This window comes from Nicotiana tomentosiformis, chromosome 10, assembly GCF_000390325.3.
Source record: "Nicotiana tomentosiformis chromosome 10, ASM39032v3, whole genome shotgun sequence".
NCBI classification, from domain to species: domain Eukaryota; kingdom Viridiplantae; phylum Streptophyta; class Magnoliopsida; order Solanales; family Solanaceae; genus Nicotiana; species Nicotiana tomentosiformis.
Window position 1 is genome coordinate 63,907,478 of NC_090821.1, and position 21,103 is coordinate 63,928,580.

A 21,103-nucleotide genomic window follows, 5' to 3' on the forward strand; every position below is an offset into this window, starting at 1 on the left:
TAATTAATCAGGCCAATAAATTTTAAATACCAAATGACTGTAAAAAAGAAAAAACCCTTTTCCATATCTTCCTATCATTTTTTCTTCTTGGCCAGGAAATTATTAAGTTCAAAAAGACCAGAAGAGGTAACAAAAGCACTTGCTGGATTTAGAACCAATGCATTTTCGAGTTCTAAGAGTAATATATACGCGCGAATTTAAGTTATATATACTAAAATTATAAAAGATTTTATATTATTAGCGTACTTTAATTAGTTATAGAATATAATTATCATTACTTTTTAAGCTAGTAGTTTGACTTATTATGAATAATCCTTCTATTAGAAGTAAAAATAAAAAATAGCCATATTTACCGCCGAACAAAAACACTTTTAAAAATCCAGAAATATTCCAGCACAATATGTTGGAGTTCGAATTTTTTATATATGAATTTCCAGCATAATATGGTGGAGTTCCATCATAATATGCGGGAAATTTATATGTAGGAGCTCCATAATCCAGTATATTATGCTGGAACTTTCCGTGTGCTGGAGTTCCAATATATAGTATGCTGGAAGTCTATATGTAGGAGCTCCATAATCCCGCATATTATGCTGGAACTTTCCGTGCTTTTGCAAAACAATATCTATTGTGGGTCTGTCCATCATTGTAAGACTATTAAATTTTGCATATATTTTTAGAGCTATGCTTATAATGATGTATACGTATATAAAAAAACCTTAGACCTGACCCACAATAAAAACTACAGCCATTATCCTTACCCTAGGAGATAAAAAGAAAGAAAAAGAAGAGGCAAAGGAGAAAAGAAGAAGTGGGAACAACCAAAACCATAAACGTACTGTCGTACATAGGCTTTTATGGCAAAACACACCAGTTTTCCAGATTAAAACAACTGATTTAGAATAGAATCTTGTTACATTTTTATATTATATTTCATTCAGAAAGCCAAAAAAAGAAAGCTAGCTAAAATGGGAAGAGGGAAGGTAGAACTGAAGAGAATTGAGAATAAAATAAATAGACAAGTGACCTTTGCAAAGAGAAGAAATGGACTGCTCAAGAAAGCTTATGAACTTTCTATTCTTTGTGATGCTGAAGTTGCTCTTATCATTTTCTCTAATACTGGCAAACTCTATGAATTCTGCAGCAGCTCAAGGTACGTTCATTAATTTACCCCCAAAACAAATTAGTAGTATATGTTTCTAGTGTCTGTTAGGGCCGCATACCTCGCCAGTGTAGGCCTCATACGCCTTAGTCACGTTTTGGATCCTTCCAAACTAATCTTTCATCAATTTCCGGCTAACCGTGCCAGATATACCCTCATGTAAGCATTCCGCCAGGTCTGTATTAGAACAAACTCGGTCAAGGTCTAAGATGATTCGGTCTTTTTTTATGCTTTTTTATGAAAAACATCGATCTTGATTTTCTCGAAGATTAAAGATGTCACTGGTACTGTATTTCTATTTTTTCGTATTGATTGAGGGGTGCTTCTTATCGTATTTATGGTGGGAGAAAACTGTTATTGTGGACTAAAGTTTTCCATATACTTGCCCTTATTTTGAATGGTATATACTAAGCAAAATTTGGGAACATAAAAGGCTACCTACCCATTTGTAGATGTTGAAACTTTGTCTATTAATTATATGGTTATTCTACTTTCCATTTCTTAGAAATTCTGCTCTTTCTTTTATAGGGCTGATCGTTTATTGATGTGAGATCTGAGTCAGAATTAGATTTATTTCATGTTAGTGTGATATACACACAGGTTAAATTATAAGGTTAAATTATCTGCTTATTCAAGAATGCAAATATTACATGAGATCTAGGTTAATTTTCTTGTAGAGTACAAATAACATAACATATAAAGAATCTTGATGAAATAGATAAAGCACCAATTTCTGAGAATGAGGGGAGTCTATATATGATTTTAACTTTGGTTATGATTTGATGTGCACCTCCATTTTTCTTTCATTTTATGACACTTTATTTTTCTCAAAGTACAGACACATATAAAGACAAGCGTGACAATCTACATATAAAGCTGCAAAATTCTTCATAGTATAAGCAAATAGAATATCTCAGATTTGATAATCATCTCTGGTATTGAAATGGAAAAAGGCTCAAAATTGTCCTCCTGATCTTCGAAATGGCTTATTTGTATCCTCCGTTTTAAAATAAGGTCACGTGTAATCTTGCCGTTAAACAAGTGGTCCACTGATACCCTTCTCAACTAACGACTCCGTTTTGGATTCTTTGTTTTTCCTCGAAAAATTCACATCACGACACGTGTCCTCCAAAACCACCCTCAAATTTTTTTACATGCCCCCTCACTTATTTTACCCACCTTTCCCACCCCCTTTACCCCATTCGCATAAGATCCCAACAATACTTTACCCCAAAAATTACCATTCATTAGTCTTTCATTTTTGTCGAAGCAGAGTTACTTTCAATGGCGGAGCCACATTGAACCAAGGGGTGTCAAGTGATACCCCTTCGTCGGAAAATATACACTATATTGCTAGATAATATTTTTTATTTTATATATATTTACTATACGTTGACTCCCTTTGATTTTTCGATATATCTAATTATTTATATTTTGATACTCCTTGATGAAAATTCGGGCTCCGCCACGGGTTAATTTATCTTGATAATTAATGAGAAATATTTGCAAGTGAAATTGCATGTAATATAATTCAACGAGGCATAATGGACGTAAAGGGGGGGGTTTGGGCAGAGAGGGTGACCGTTGGCGGTGTTGGATTTAGCTTTTATAATCAAAGCGTACTATTACACCATTACTCTCCATCTCGAAGAACGTAAGATCGAGAACAACGCAATGATCATTTACATGTCGATCAGATACTTTTTTATTGGTTTAAATTTTAAACTATGTATTACTTTTTTACTTTCTAAATTCTTCGATTACTAATGAATTTAGACATGGGTAATAAATTTTAACAAAGCAATCATCATCTACGTATTACTAATGAATGATAATTTTTGTGGTGAACTATTATTTGGGGTCTGATGTGGATGAGCTAAAGAGGGTGGGAAAGGTGGGTAAAATAAGTTAGGGGCATGTAAAAAAAAGAATTGAGGGTGGTTTTAGAGGACAAGTGTTGTGATGTGGATATTTTGAGGAAAAACAAAGGGCCCAAAACGGAGCCATTAGTCGAGAAGGGTATCAGTGGACCACTTGTTTAATGGCAAGGTTACATATGATCTCATTTTCAAACGGGGATACATATAAGCCATTTCGAAAACCACAAGGACAATTTTGATCCTTTTCCCTATTGAAATTATAGTAGTCCACCTTACTTTAAGCATGGCATAGAGTGAGCGTTGATTAGAATTTATGCATATATTTCGAGCATTTATCTAATTAATTAGATTTCCTTTATGTAATAAGTACTGCTTATGTTATATGCAGATATACTAATTCATTCAGAACTCGTTAATTAATGATATCAATAATCATAGTAACTGATGGGATAATTTTAGCCTCTCTAAACCTAAGAAGAAAATTATCATGCATACGAAAGATGCAGGCTTCCTACGAAAAGGAAAAACAATTTACGCTCTACCTTTCGATAAGGGAGGATTATAGATGGGGTTTAAGTTATATTTACACAATCGGATCACTTATTAGGTATTTACAGTAAATAACTTGATAACCATTAATTGATATCAATGCAAGGCTTCCTTTCCTTGTGTCAAAGTTATAGATTCACATCTATAGTTAATTAATCTTCAAATTTTCTGTCTCTTCATTATTTTCTTTTAATTCTTTCAAAAGCTTTATCTATTCATTAGTTGTCAAATTCTTTTTACAGTTGTGAAATGATTCTCAATAAAATACTGCTTTATTTGACATAGCTTCTTGATTAATAAGGTTAGATTTAGACATTTTATAGTGGTATCTTGTAACATCCTCAGTGTTATAGTCAGATCTATCTATAACAGCATTCTTAAATAACAACCATTCACTATAAAAGTCATATTTTTTCGGAACCAATTTTAGTGTTATGTTATATATATCCTCTATAACAACATTTCACTATAACAACAAAAAAATATCAGAATAAATGAGTCTGTTATAAAGAGGTTTGATTGTATATAGGATGGAAAGAAGTAATCAAATTTTTTATTAATTGCAAAACAAGATCATAAGTTCTAATTTCTTCTTAACTTTGGAAAACCTTGGAAGTCACTGTTTATATGTATATATCTAATATTACCTTTCTTTTCATTTCAAGTGAACTATATCTCAGAAATAAATACAGTGAGATGATCTTAGAGTGCTTCTAATCTAGTTAAGAAAACCATAGTATTATTGACTTTCTTAGGTGTTAAGTAAAGTCAATGATCACTGGTCTGTTTAGAGTCATGGTTGGTGAAATAGATAATTTTCAGAAATAGTAAGCAAATAAAAGGGAAACATGAACATTTATCAACATTGGTGATTATTTTCCATAGGATTATTGACTTTCGAATTGATCGTGACTTTTTTAAAAATAAAAAATAAAAACCCCTCACAAATTAGGAGGATCTATAGTGTTTTCACACTTTCTCTCCAGCGTGACTCGAACCCAGAACCTAACGGTCGTAGGTGGAGGTGCTTTTACCAACTGAGCAAGCCTCACTTGTCATAATTGATCGTGACTAATAGGTCGAAAATTGCTCTAAGTGATATGTAACTCTCTTACAACAATAATAATCTAGTGAGTCTCACATGTGGAGTCTGAAGAATATAGTGTATACGCAGGCCTTAACCCTACCTTTGGGAAGATAGTCTCACAATAGACCATCGGCTTAAGAAGATGCAAAGCAACACTAGAAATAAGCAATATCAATCATAAAGGCCGAAAATGTAATAATATTAATCTAAGAAGCGAAAAAAAAACGAGAAGAAGCAATAGTAACAAGCAGCAACAACAATAAGATAATATTAATAAACCAATGCGAAAGATAGTAGGAAAGCATCATGAAACACTAGCAATCTAAGAACAAGACACTATAACCCTAAAAATCCCGGTACGGAAGAGAAAAACACTTGACTACCTACTAACCTTCTACCCTAATTCTCGACCTTCACACCATCCTATCAAGGGCAATGTCCTCGTTAATCTGAAAGTGCGTCATATCCTACCTGATCACTTCTCCCCAATGCTTCTTTGGTCGCCATCTACCTCTTCTCACACACGGCAAAACCAACCGCTCACACCTCCTTAATGGGGCACCTAATTAGCTTCTCCCTTTCACATGCCCGAACCATCTGAGTCTGACTTCCCGCATCTTTTTCTTTATGGGGGCCACACCTACCTTTACCCATATATCTTCATTCCTAATCTTATACAACTTAGCATGCTCGCTCATCCATCTCAACATCTTCATTTCTACTACTTTTATTTTTTGGATATGGGATTTCTTGACTGGCCAGCACTCTGTCCCATACAACATAGTTGGTCAAACCAGCACTCTGTAGAACTTATCTTTAAAATTTGGTTGCACATTCTTGGCAACATAAGACGCCGGATGCTTACCTCAATTTCATCCACACCGCCCTACACGATGTGTGAAATCCTCATCAATCTCTCTATTTTCTTGGATAATAGACCCAAGATACTTGTAATTTCTTCTCTTGGGGATGACTTGTAAATCAAGTCTCACGTCCATGTCCGTACCCTCAATTACGTCACTGAACATGCACTCTAAGTATTCTATCTTAGTCTTACTCATTTGAAATCTTTAGACTATATGGCTTGTCCCCAAACCTCCAACTTGTCGTTAACACCATCTTACGTCTCGTTAGTTAATAGTATATCATTTGCAAAAAATATTATCACGACCCGAAATTTCTACCTTCGGGACCGTAATGGCGCCTAACATTTCACTTGCTAGGCAAGCCAACGTTAGAATAATTTTAGATATTTTTAACAATTCAATTTAATTAATAATAAAGAAACCATGTAACTGGAATAAAATCTGAACTAAAGTGAATAAACCAAGATAATAGCAATGTCTAAAATACCATCCCAGGACTGGTGTCATAAGTGCACGCGCTACTAGAATAATACAAATAAAGGTTTGAATAAAAATAAAGTTATCTGAAATAAAATACACAACTAAGATAAAGTAGAAGGGGACTTTAGATCTGCGAACGTTGTGCAGCTATACCTCAAGTCTCCTCTGGTAGCTGAATCCGAACAAGTTTATGGTATGCCGCTGGACCAACTCCGGTATCTGCACAAGAGGTACAGCTTGTAGTATGAGTACAACTAACCCCATGTACTCTGTAAGTGCCGAGCCTAACCTCAACGAAGTAATGACGAAGTTAAGGCAGGTCGCTTACATTAACATGTACGCAATAATAATAATAATAATAATAATAATAATAATAATAATAATAATAATAATAATAATAATAATAATAATAATAATAATAATAATTATAATAATAATAATAATAATAATAATAATAATAATAATAATAATAATAATAATAATAATAATAATAATAATAATAATAATAATAATAATAATAATTATGTTGTGGCGTGCAATCCAATCCCCAATATATCTTTCAATCAATTCTGTTGCGGTGTACATCCCTCTCTTCAGAATATCAATTAACAACAACACTCATACGTAAGACTACTTCAATAAATGCCACAATTAATATGAAACTATAAGGCAACAAGGTATACAACAATTATGATTTATGGAGGAAATAATTAGGGACAAGTAACAAATAAGTGTGGCATTAGGGAAGAGATAGGCAATTTAATATATGAAATGCTAAATGACAAGTAGCAATTATGACACAAAAGTTAAATAAGCAGGTAGCACTTAAGGCATGAAATCAAGGCATAATAGTAGGCAATGAAAATAAGAGAATCAGTTAATATAATAATTAATTCATGAAATAAGGCAATTAGTAAAATACGTAAAAGCATGGAAACAAGCAATTTGACGATGTATAGACACTCGTCACCCCGTCTATACGCCGCTACACATGAAATTCATGTAATGCATAGTTCAAGGGTTCTATTCCCTCAAGTCAAGGTTAATCATGACACTTATCTTGCTTCGCAATTCAAGTGATCACTCGACCACGACCTTTCCTTTCGAATTAGTCTCCAAATCAATCAAACCTTGCAATTTCTTGGCCAACAATTCAATTGGAGCTTTAGAAATTATTCACAATTCGAAAGAGGCTTAATTTAAGTCATTTTTGAAAATGTCAACCAAAAGTCAACGTGGGGCTCACTTTTTGGAACCCAACAAAAATTCACTGAATCCGAATACCCGTTCCGATACGAGTTCAACCATACAAAAATTATCGAATTCCGACATCGGATCGCCTTTCAAATGTTCATTTTACATTTTTGGAAGATTTTATAAAAATCTCATTTTCTTCAATTAAATTCACGGATTCATGATGTAAATAAGTATGGAATCATGAAATATAATCCATTTAGGATAAAGAACACTTACCGAGTTCAAACTCGTAAAAATTCCTATGAAATCGCCCAAATCCGAGACTTAAAACTCAAAAATGAACTAAAAAATCAAACCCCCGAACTTAAGCATTTTGCCTAGGGGTGTTCGCATATGCAGACTGATTTGCGCACCTGCAAGATTGCATTTGCGAGACAAGGCTTGCATTTATGAAACCAAGCAGCATGTCCCATGGACGCACCTGCAACATCGCAGAAGCGACCAATCGACCGCAGAAGCGGTCCTTCCTTTGCAGAGGCGATTGCGCACCTGCGCCAAATTTCTCCGCAGAAGCAAAGCAAAAATCCAGTGCCCAAGTCGCAGAAGCGACACATTTCACGCAGAAGCGGAGCCTCACCCGCGCTCCAACATTCCGTAGGTGCGGTTGCACTAGGTTCTGCCCAGAACCACCTTCATTCAACATGCTCTAAATGATCCGAATCTCATCCGAAACTCACCCAAGCCACTCGGGACCTCGTTCAAATATCCCAACCAGTCCGGTAACATACCGCGGACCTACTCGAGGTCTCAAATCACGTCAAACAACGAAAAAATGACAAATCGCACGTCGATTCAGACTTATGAGTTTATGAAATTTTAAATTCTATAACTCGCGTCGAAACATATCAAATCAATCTGGAATCACCTCAAATTTTGCAGGTAAGTCCCATATGACATATGGAATCTCAATCCGAGTCCGATATCGACAAAGTCAAATTTACGATCAAACTTTGGAAATATTTAACCTTTAGGTTTCTAGTTTCCGTCAAATGACGATAATTCGAGTTAGGGACTTCCGAATTTGATTCCGGACATACGCCCAAGTCCCACATTACGATACGGACCCATCGGGACTGTCAGAATACTAATCCAAATCTGTTTGCTCAAAATATTGACCGAAATCAACTCAAATGAGTTTTGAAGCACTATTTCACATAAACGTTTTTCAAAAAAATATACTGACTGTGCACGCAAGTCGAAGAATGCTAAATGGTGCTATTCGAGATCTCGAAGCATAAAATTGAATATTAAATTTAAAGATAACCTATCGGGTCATCACAAATATAGACCATGACACCATTCATTGAATATGGTGCCTCAGTGCGTCCATTGCCAAGGCAAATAAAAACTATGCAAATCCTTCTTCCTTTCCCTGTACTATTCCACTAACCTCCTGACTAGGTGGATGTCTTCCGTAGTCAAATGTTTTTGCATTAATCCGAACCGGTTCTCGTATATAGACATAGTCCTCCTTTCCCTCACGTTTACCACCCTCTCCCAAACTTTTATAGTATTAGTAAGTAACTTAATTAATACCCTTATATTTGTTATAAATTTCAACATCACTTTTGTTCTTGTAAAACGGGATCGTTGTACTCCACCTTTAGTTTTCGGGTATCTTCTTCATCCTAAAAATAACTTTAAACAACCCAATCAGGCACTCTAAGCTTGCTCTACCTACGTGCCTCTAAAATTTCACCAGAATTTCGTCAGCCCCAATCGCTCTACCCCTGCTCATATTACGCATAGCCCCCACAACTTTCTCAATATTTATGCGCTGACAATACCTAAAATCACGATGATCCTCGGATTACTCCAAATCACCCAGAACGATATTCCTGCCCCCCTTTTCATTCATGAGTTTATGGAAGTAAGTTTGCCATCTTCGTTTAATCTGTGAATCTTCCATTAAAACTCTGCCTTCCTCGTCTTTGATGCACCTCACTTGATCCAATTCATGAGCTTTCCTTTCTCTTACCTTGGCCAGCCTGAATAGCTTCTTGTCCCCACCTCTGTCCCCCAGTTCTTCATACAGACAACCAAATGTTGTAGTCTTGGGCTCCGTGAGTGCTAATTCCGCCTCCTTCTTAGCCTTCTTATACTCTTCTTTGTTCATCCTTTTCTCCTCCTTTTATGTGCTCTCCACTAATTTCAAATATGCCGTTTTCTTTGCTTCCACTTTTCTTTGGACCTCTTCATTCCACCACCAGTTTCTTTTATGACCGCTAGAGTAACCCTTCGAGACCTATAATAGTTCTCTCGCAACCTCCCTAATGCAGTTCGCCGTCAATGCCCACATACCACTCGCGTCCCCGCTACTCTCTCAGGATAGCCAGCAACTTTTCACCCAACTCATGAGCTTTGTCCTTAGGAGTTAAGATGAAAGTAGCAGAAATGAAGATGTTTAGATGTACATAATTCTCTTAATTAATAACAATAACCAAGATGTGATTTATATGTAAGTAATAACCCTAGTTTATCAAAGATCAAGAAAGGCACGTGTAGAAATATCAGGTAACAAACATATGCCTAATATGTCCTAGTTCTCTAGGTCAAAAACATTAACGAAGTAAATAAAACATTAGATGATGAATGTTTAATTAAGTAAATGAAGCATAAACTTTTGTATATGATGACCACACACTTCAGCAATGATAAAGAAACATATAGTTGGAAGTTTCGTGTGCGCATAAATACTGTGACATGTACATGCATACAGATACTATATATAATAGGTGAAGAAGATATATTTAGGACAAAACTTACCACCATCTGAAGTTTACATCAAACTAATGTATCCCGAGCATGTAAAGTTTGGTCGTGGTATACTATAAACCCCATATATAGGGTATCTATCTATCAACCATTGAGTATTTGCCATGTTCATATGTCCATTTTGTGGTATATAATATCTGATTACAGTTTAGGTAATTAAAGTGAGATCAGTGAAGAAGATTGCCAAAGCTTAAAAATACTGATAAGCTCGGGATAGTGCGGAGAGTAGTAACTGGAAGAGAGAATTATAACTGCGTTTGGCACTGAAGAGAACGTGAATATTGAAGAAACAATGGAAGAGAAAAAGACATGTGATTATAAATCATCTTTTTAAGGTTAATATATTTCTAAATAGCTAACTATGACATTCAGTTTGCGGATTGGTGACAATCTTTGAAGTCTAGTATGTAATTTAAGGTGCTCTCATGGTGCCTACTGAAAGGAGGAGCAATCAAGTGGTCAAAAGTGATAGATTACGATCTACGCAGAGCGAATAGGTCCTTATAAGGAACCTTCAAAAGGGGTACACAGAAGTAACGAAGTTGCTTGAACTACAAAATCATGTCTGTCTGTTGTAGCTAACTATAAAATGCAGGCCAAGGACGGCTCCTCTTCCCCTCACTCTCCTTTCCCTAATATCAACCTTGAGTTATCAAAGCATTTCCGACTTGACTTGGCCCAATCACCCCCTAAGTGACTAGCGCATTAAAAGGCAAAACTCGTAATTAATTAATTTGGCAATCTATCTTAGTAGAGATTTTAGTCTTTTGATTATAGTAGGAATCACGAGAGAGCATAGTGTATTGCCTTATAATTGTCACTGAGTCTATTTATAGTTGTGACTGTTGTTATAATCAACATGTGGTATAAAAGAGGGTCTCATCAGTAGAGTTTAGTGTCCAACACTTTTTGGAGCTTTAAATTCTGTTTTCATTACTTAGTAGTTGTTCCATTCTCTTGCTTTAGTACACTTACCTTCAGAAACCTATGGCTCTTGCCTAATCAATGATTAAAAGTACAACAAAACATGTTTATGATAATTCAAAAAATACATCTAATTATCTTAACCAATGTCTTATATATTGTTCTGTAACTTGCCCTTTTAGTATGCCCACGACACTGGAGAGATACCACAGATACAATTATGCTGCAGTGGAAGGAAGCCAACCTTCAACAGATTCACAGGTTCGTTCTTCTTACTCGAGCATCATAATTCCTCAAATTAAAGTTTGTTGAAAATTTTGGAAATAGTTCAGCTTTTCACCTGAAAATAGTTAGTAAAAGTTAATGTTGATTACTAACTTTGAGCAAATTGATTTGCTTGCTATGCTTTTGTGAAAACAGAACACGTACCAGGAGTATTTGAACCTTAAAACAAGAGTGGAAATGTTACAACAATCTCAAAGGTGAGTTAAATACTTATTACACCAAGACTAGATGTAATTTTTAACTCATCGCTGCATTCTCTATTTTATCCTAAAAAGGCAGCCGGTGCACTAAGCTCGTGTTATGTGTGAGGTCCAGGGAAAGGACGGACAAATATTTGGTCTACATAACCTTATCTGGATTTCTACCGGGGCGTAGCCCGAGACGACTCTAATGTTGTAGATAATAAGGCATACGCCTTACGCTCCCAAATTTGAGAGGCCTATTTTTTAGAAATATCAGATTCATAGGTATTTTAAAAAAATATATAATACTTTTAGTACAAAAGTAGATTTTTTTATGTAAAAGGTAAAAAAAAATTTGATATATAAAAATTTAGGCCTCACATTAAATTTTGGCTTTAAGCCATACATATACTTAAGCTGCCCCTGGGCGTAGCTAGAAGCCCGGCAGCGGATTCGGTCGAACCCAGTAACTTTTGCTCAAATAGTGTATTTATGTTAAGAAATTCATTAAATATGTACAAATATAAAATTTAAAACCTAGTTATTAGCACTTTAATAAGTCGTCGTTCTAAAATTCATAACACATAAAATTGAAATTCTGACTCCACCTCAAACTATTTTTCATATAATATTCAAACATTAAATTTAAAACCCAGTTATTAGCACTTTAAGTCGTCGTTCTAAAATACATAGCACATAAAGTTGAAATTCTGACTCCACCTCTGATTTCTGGAAAGATTTTTTCACTGCATTCTCTTTATTTATTATTTTTTTATTTTTCAGATTGTACATGTTCAGAATAACTTTTTCATACTCTTTAGGCATGTGCTAGGAGAAGATTTGGGACAATTGAGCAACAAAGACCTGGAACAGCTTGAACGTCAACTGGATTCATCACTTAGGCAAATAAGGTCAACAAGGGTATGTATTATACTTTAAGATATTTTTCAAATCAATTTTTGTGGTTTATGTCGCAAAACAAGAGTAGTTTCAATTACCTGAAATAATATTCGAGGAAATTTAAGTGGGAGATTCTTAGATTAGTTTTTGAGATAAGGGAGTGTCAATTTTATGAATTTGCAAGATGAGAAATGATTTTCACAAAGGGAAAACATAGCAGAGAGAGACGAGAGATGAGGGAAGAACCTCTATTTTCTGTATATTCCAAAACACTGCACACACCTACATTTATATCAACAATAACCGACTAACTGCAATATTAACACCTAACTATAGTTACTACTAATCTAATCATGGTTAAGTTAAGCCTATACAATATTAATCTGGGTCATGACATATATCACATATCTCATTACCCCCTTCAAGCTATGACTAATGAAGATATTCTTGACACCTAGCTTGGACAGTAAGTGAGTGTGCTGAAGACTACTCAAGCCCTTGGTCAAGATATCAGTTGGTTGTTCAGTAGACCTCAAGTAGGCTGTTTGAACTAAGCCTAAATGAACCTTCTCACGGATGAAGTGGCAATCGATATCAATATGTTTCGTTCGTTCATGGAACACAGGATTGGCAGCAATTTGTATTGCTGATTTACTGTCACAATGAAGGGGAACTGGCAATGTGAGAGTAACCCCCAACTCATCAAATAAACCGACAAGCCACACAATCTCGGCCACTATGGATGCTAGGCTACGATACTCTGCCTCAGCGGAACTTCTTGAAATGGTACTTTGCTTCTTGGACTTCCATGAAATGAGGGAATCACCAAATTGTACCAAGTAACCAGTGACTGATTTCCTGGTATTAGGACATGCTGCCCAATCAGCATCACAATAAGCCTTCAATTGTGTAGATACAGTAGCTGACATAAGAATCTCAAGATCTGGACTTTGCTTGATGTACCTAACCACCCTAAGAGCAGCTTCCATGTGAGAATGCTTGGGGGCTTGCATGAACTGACTTAGGCACTGCACAGCAAAGGAGATGTCTGGCCTTGTAATTGTCAGATAAAGAAGTCTACCTATCAGTCTTTGATAAGCACCAGGATCTTCAAGTAAACAATCATCCTTAAGAGCCAGATGAGCATCATAAGTCACCGAGGTGAGTTTCTGATTTAGCTCAACAGGAGCATGAACTGGTTTAGATCCTGCCAGGCCAACATCTGAGATGAGCTCAAGAGCATACTTTCTCTGGTATAACAGGATCCCTTCTTTGTTTCTAGCAAATTCAATGCCCAAACAATACCTCAACTCCCCCATGTCTTTGATTTTAAAGTTTTGATGCAGAATTTGTTTAGTAGCAGAAATAAGGTCCGCATCATCCCCAGTGATCAGAAGGTCATCAACATAGACCAAAACAATTACAATATGAGAGTCTTGTCTCTTAGTGAATAGGGAATAGTCAAAATGGCTATGCTTGAATCCTGAATTAAGAAGTGTTGTGGTGAGCTTAATGTTCCATTGCCTCGAAGCTTGCTTAAGTCCATAGAGTGACTTAAGTAACCTACACACCTGTGTTTTTCCTTGTTGATGAGAAAAACCTTGAGGTAAGGTCATGTACACTTCTTCCTCCAAATCTCCTTGCAAAAAGGCATTGTAAACATCCATTTCATAGAGGGTCCAACCTTTGGTTGCTACTATGGATACGACATACCTGACAGTAACCATTTTTACTACATGTGAAAAAGTTTCTTGATAATCCAGTCCCTCCTTTTGACTATACCTTTTAGCCACTAATCGAGCTTTATATCTTTCAACTTCCCCACTGGATGTGTACTTGATTTTGTACACCCATTTGCATCCAATTGCCCTTTTGTTTGGAGGCAATGGCACCAATTCCCATGTTTTATTGTCCTCCAATGCTTGTATCTCTGCTTTCATAGCTTCAATCCACTTCACATCCTTAGCTTCCTCATGGTAAGAACTTGGTTCAATCTCAGAAGACAACTGAGTGATGTAAGCTTGATATGAAGTTGATAATCCTATATACTGAACAAAATCACCAATAGGATATTGACAATGAACTGCAGTGGAAGAATTGGACTTCTGTTGTGGCCCAATGTAATCCTTAAGCCAAATAGGAGGCTTAATGAATTTGCAAAATGAGAAATGATTTTCACAAAGGGAAAACATAGCAGAGAGAGACGAGAGATGGGGGAAGAACCTCTATTTTCTGTATATGCCAAAACACTGCACACACCTACATTTATATCAACAATAACTGACTAACTACATTATTAACACCTAACTATAGTTACTACTAATCTAACCATGGTTAAGTTAAGCCGATACAATATTAACCTGGGTCATGACATATATCACATATTCTCATTATGGTATCAAAGCTTTTAGACGATTGAATCCAGAGGTTTTCACTAAGAATTGTTGAAAACAAGAGATTCATCGTTCATTTCTCAAATTTTTCAGTCGGAATCATCAGTCACTCGCCGGAACCCTAAATAATCATGGCCGGAGACGAAGTCATAGATCGATCTACGATTGTGATAGATCATAATCATCCATTGTATTTGCATCCATCGGACATGCCATGAGGATTATCTCTTGGTTTTCAGCTGCATGGAATGGAAAATTACATGATCTGGAGCCGAGCGATGGAAGTTTCGTTGCTTACATAGAACAAGTTAGGGTTTATAGTTCAATAACACGCAATACCTATGGAAATAATTATGTAAATCTATGGGATCGCTGCAATGCTATTGTGAAATCGTGGATCATGCACAATGTGAGTCGCGATTTGCTGAGTTGAGTATTGTTCCGGTCAAGTGCATATGCAATTTGGTCGGATCTTCGGGAACGCTTTGATACCATGTCAATTTTATGAATTTGCAAGATGAGAAATGATTTTCACAAAGGGAAAACATAGCAGAGAGAGACGAGAGATGAGGGAAGAACCTCTATTTTCTGTATATGCCAAAACACTGCACACACCTATATTTATATCAACAATAACCAACTAACTACAATATTAACACCTAACTATAGTTACTACTAATCTAACCATGGTTAAGTTAAGCCTATACAATATTAACCTGGGTCATGACATATATAACATATCTCATTAGGGAGCTTGTCCCTCATTGGAAAAATAAAGAATGGTAGAGGTGTTTTAAAGCATTTCTTATCTTAATGAGTTTGAATAATTGAAGAGATATTTGGAGGGAAACCAAGTGTGACTACATTAATAGTCACATATTATTTTTATTTAATTAAAACGTTTTAAAATGTTTTATTTTAAATTTAAAAGGTGACTTTTAGTTTTAAAAGGTGTCTGTTGGGAAGAGTCAAGTCTGTTGATTTTAATAGACTTCTAGATGTATTATAAATACATGTTGTCTCTCCAATGACGATATACATAAAAACAACTACAATATTTTTTCTTCTTTTCTCTCTGTTTTTTTTTACAACTCACAAAATTTGTTCCCGTGGGAAATTCGGATTAATTGTTGGTATTCAATTTTATTTGGCTTTGTAAAATCCTAGACGATCTTTACTACCATCTCTGCAACAGTGAAGGCAAAATATTTTTTCTAACATAGATAACTTCTTCCTAAATACAAATTCAAGATAAAAAAGCAACATCTTATTACTCTATTCGAAATTAAAGAAAAGTTGTGTAATTATTTAAGAAGGTCTAAATCGACTCATTTTAACTTGTTTTCAGACACAACACATGCTTGATCAACTTACTGAACTTCAACAAACGGTACATACTACATACAGTATACTCATTCCTAAGAAATCAAGATGATATTGCTATTTGCTCAACTGTGTGTAGGGAACATGACATTTCCTATTTGCTTCTTTAACAGGAAGAATCTCTTACTGAAATGAACAAATCTTTGAGGATGAAGGTAACAATATAATACCTTGACTAAACTTTTAGTTTAATATTCAGCTTTTGAGAACAGAAAAAGGTCAAGCTAATAGCACATGATATTATTGCATATGTGGAGACAATGATCCTTATTGTAGATTTGTGCTAGATTGATGGACCTTGGTATATGTGCTGGTAGAGGTAGCGAGTATATATTCTCTAGAATAGTCGAGGTGTACTCAAGCTAACAGCTTGGACATCATAGTTGTAGAAAAAAAGGTAAAAGGTCCAAATTAAATACACCCGTGACTTTGCAATTTGTCTTATATTTTCCCTCCATTAAGCTTTCGGTCAATGAAAGTCTCATTGTTATCTTTCATCTCAAATATTCCCCCTCACTAACAGTTTGCCACCGTTAAAAAATTGATCTGATTCGATTGATATGGTGCAAGCCACATGGGGGAGGGGGAGGGTTATTATTTAGACTTTTTAAATTATTCATGGGTATATTTGGACCTTTCAATTATTCTAGGGCATGCTTCAAATTATTGCAAAAGGTAATATATAAACCGATTTGATAATTTAGGAGTAAATTTGGATCTTTTATTTGGTTTACGTGATTTTACCATCGAAAATGTCTGAGCCAGACTTGTTAGCCGTTAGTTGGAGGTTCATATTTGAGATGAAAGATAATAGTGGGGACTTTTATGGTTTGTCTACATTGGTTTTTCTTCTTTTTAACTACATTGGTTTGTCTATTGAACTTCTAACTGCAGTTTGAAGAACTTGGTGTTGCCCTTCAGACATCGTGGCAATCTGGACAGCAGCAGCCTGATGGATTCTTTCACCCTGTGGCTTCCAATAATTCAATGCCTATCAGGTATCTTGAAAAGTGACATAAACTTGACATGCGCGTAATTTAAGAAAGAAATAAAAAAATTTAAAATTTGTGATCTTAAACATATCGTAAAATTTAAATAGTTGTCTATGTTATATATATATACAAACATAGAAAATACGCTGTTCTTTTTTTAATAGACCAATAAGAAAATAATATCACATGATAAACTGGAACAGTAGAAATATATATTAGGATGGCAAACAGGGAAGGGCGGTGAAAAGGTGAAATCTTAAACGCAAAAGTTTTAATTTGCCCGGGTTAGAAATATATATTATTGTTCTTAACCCGCCTCAACCAGCCATACTCCGTTTTAGTTCTTTTTTTTAATGTCCGACATTTCAAGAAATGGGTTCAAGAAATTGGTCTAAAAATATTAAAACTTGTAAATTTTCATTTAATCCACCCTATGCTCTACCCTTGATTTTGATTTTTTGGTATATTTCCTTTTATATATTTTGACATCCCTTAATAAAAATTGTGGTTCCGCCACTGGTTACAGGTACAATACTGTGCTACCAGAAAATGCAGAACCATCAACACAGCATGCTACTGGAGTTGTACCTGGATATCGGTTTGATATTGGAGGGACCTGATTACAGCGTAAAGGATTGGGAAACAAAGTTGATGAATGTTAGAGGAAACAAAAACTAATAAAATGATGCATATCTCTCTTACATAGAAATAGAGTTTCACTATTACCGCTTGAATATTTACTTAGCGAACTCTTGATTATATATCTTCTATCTATATTTTATTGTAAAAGCACGAATAATTTATGCTAAATGTTGAATGACTAAAATATTCTTGAGACTTTGATAGACTTTTATGCCCTTAAATATTTGAGTTAAGGTGGATGTGATTGTAATATTTAAAATATTACCCAAGCATAGAATTCTTTCCCGATTTAAACTCCACATAGAACTGCTTGTAAATTCCTACTCTACCAATATCGAGAACTTCTAATTCAACTAAAAATAGTAACATTGGAAATAATTATGAATTTGGACAAACTTCTAACACCAATCAAGTTCCAACTTTTCATCTATTTGCCATATACTATATGTGTTCTACTCAACGTGGAAGTTCCGTTCGACATGGACAGAAGCACTTTGAAACACATATTGACATGGAGAAGGACACTTGGTACAATCTATATATGTTTACTTCAAACAAATTAGATGGTATTTATTGCTTTAGAATATCAATCTTCTATAGCTAATTTATTAATTTCGTTCGTAACATAGTTTCCTCTAAAAAATTAGTTTCATGTGTCTAACTTAACAGGTAATTATGTAAACGAAGCATCAAACTCGCATAGGAAGGGAGCGCATAGTTGCCCGTAGTACCATTTGAGCTTTGGCGGAGTGAGTAATTTACTTCAACAACTTTGTGTGTTAAATTTTGTTAAGATTTTTTTCTCTTTATAATTTCATAACGTGAGTTCCTTCTCGAGATTAAAAATAAAAGAAATTGTAAGTTGTAACGATCAACGGATAATAAACTATGTCAACTTGGCTTTTTATTTCAGTGAATTATTTATCCGTCCTAATATGATGACATTCTTTAATAATACACTTTATCATCTGTTGTTGCACGCAAAGGACACAAGTCTTTCTAGAGGTAATATAATTTCTTAATTTCATTAATTTTCTCTTAAAGATTAACTTAATATATCTATCTAATGGATTCATGAAGTATATTAGCATGCAGTACATTATTGTTATTGTTGTTCCTTCTTTAAAGATATTTTTTTTAAAAAGTTTGATATCTTTTTTGTTTTTGGTGATCTTACGCTTCACTTTAACATACCCAATAAGAATATCAGTATAAATTTTTAGCATAGTTCTGCAAACAGGGGCTTGGATGTCATGACCCGAAATGATGGTGCCTAACATTTCACTTGCTAGGCAAGCCAACATTAGAATAATTTTAATCATTTTAAAATAATTTAAATTAAACAGAAGTTCATTACTGAAATAAAGTGCGGAAGACCATAACAAACGAACCATCACAATACATCCACGAATCTAGTGTCACAAGTGCATGAGCTTGTAAAATAATACAAACAAGGGTCTGAATAAAATAAAGCTGTCTGAAAAAAGCACACAACTAAATTAAAGTAGAAGGGGACTTCAGAACTGCGGACGATGTGCAGTTATACCTCAAGTCTCCTCTGGGTAGCTGAATCCGAGCAAGTTTATGGTACACCGCTGGGACCAACTTCGAAATCTGCACAAGAAGTGCAGAGTGTAGTATGAGTATAACCGACCCCATGTACTCTGTAAGTGTCGAGCCTAACCTCGATGAAGTAGTGACGAGGCTAAGGTAGGTCACTTACATTAATCTGTACGCAATAATAGTAATAACAACAATAATAGAAATAAAACAGGTAACTTATTTCAACAGTTGAAGCCAACTCGGCAATCATAACTAACTATTATTTCAATCAATTTTCGTTGCGGCGTGTAACCCGCTCCAACAATATAATTCTTCAATAAATTTCCGTTGAGGCGTGCAACCCGCTCCAACAATATAAACGTAAAATATAATCCATTGCGGTGTGCAACCCGACCCCCCAATATATTACTTTTCATTTTCGTTGTGGCGTGCAACCCGCTCCAATCATATAATTTAACAACTCTTAAATATAATAAAAATACTCCAATAAATACCACATTCAATAAGAAATTATTAGGCAACAATGCATACAATATTTATAAATTATTTAGGAACAAGTAATGACAAGTAGCAATTAATTATGGAAATCAGGGAGAAAATAGGCAATTTAATTTCTAATATACTAAATGTTAAGTAGGAATTAAGCCACATATGTCAAATAAATATGTAACAATTATAGCATGGATTCAAGGCATAATATTGAGCATGGAATATGAGAGAAAAAATTAATATAATAATTAATTCATGTCTTAAAATAATTTATGATTTCAAATAATTATGCAAAAAATTAATTTGTCAACGTATAGACACTCATCACCTCGCCTATATGTCGTTCACATGAATTTCATATAACAAATCATTCAAGGGTTCTATTCCCTCAAGTCAAGGTTAACCATGACACTTACCTCGCTTCGCAACCAAATTCAAGATTCTAATAAACCCTCACCTCTCGAATTAGTGTCCGAAAGCCTCAAATCTAGTCATAAACAATTCAATATACTAAATACAAATTGTAAGAATTTATTCCATATGAATTTACTAATTTTTCGGATTAAAATCCGAAATTTATTTTAAAATTCGACAGTGAGACCCACGTCTCGAATCCCGGAAAAACTCACAAAATATGAACACCTGTTCCGATACAAGTTCAACTTTACAAAAATTATCGAATTCCGATATCGGATTGACCTTCAAATCTTCATTTTACATTTTGGAAGATTTTAAAAATCTATTTTTTTCTTCCCTAAATTCATGGATTCATGATATAAATGAGTATGGAATCATGAAATATAATCAATATAGGATAAGGAACACTTACCCCAATATTTTTCCGTGAAAATCGCCCAAATATCGCCTTACCCGAGCTCAAAATCGTGAATAATGAAAAAATGGGGTGAAATTCCATTTTCAGAACATAAGTTCTGTTGCCCAGTCATTTACCATATGCGATCATGGCCAAACTGCAGTGATCGCAAAGCACAAAAATTTTGCAGCATTGTTTTACCTTATGCGATCGCGGCCATTCTCCCGCGATCACGAAGAACAAATTTTTCCAACAGCCATCTCCAACTCTTCCAGACAGCCTTTAGTATAATAGACATAACTTTTTGTACAAAACTCCAAATAATAAATGGTTTATTTTTATGAAAACTAAATACCGAGATCTACAAATTTTATGTTTTGGTCATTGCCTAAGTCCTTATACATTTTGATATATAAGCTGTCAAAATCAACCTTGTGCAACACAAATTTCTTCTTCGCGATTTTCAAATATCTACTCGGA

General features: G+C 34.8%; 1 protein-coding gene across 2 annotated transcripts; it reads left to right on the top strand.

Moving 5' to 3' along the window:
• Nucleotides 1–778: 778 nt before the first annotated feature.
• On the top strand, nt 779–17,962 carry LOC104107881 (MADS-box protein 04g005320-like). 2 transcript variants are annotated; one of them, XM_009616793.3, is made up of 8 exons: nt 781–1,153; nt 11,163–11,241; nt 11,401–11,462; nt 12,269–12,368; nt 16,089–16,130; nt 16,237–16,278; nt 17,018–17,121; nt 17,642–17,962. In XM_009616793.3, exons 1-8 carry the CDS (start codon nt 969–971, stop codon nt 17,733–17,735), a joined length of 708 nt encoding a protein of 235 aa, XP_009615088.1. In that variant the 5' UTR covers nt 781–968; the 3' UTR covers nt 17,736–17,962. The 2 variants fall into 2 exon arrangements, with proteins under 2 accessions (XP_009615089.1, XP_009615088.1); XM_009616794.4 differs by lacking the exon at nt 16,089–16,130 and having other exon boundaries at nt 779–1,153.
• The last annotated feature ends 3,141 nt before the right edge of the window (nt 17,963–21,103 follow it).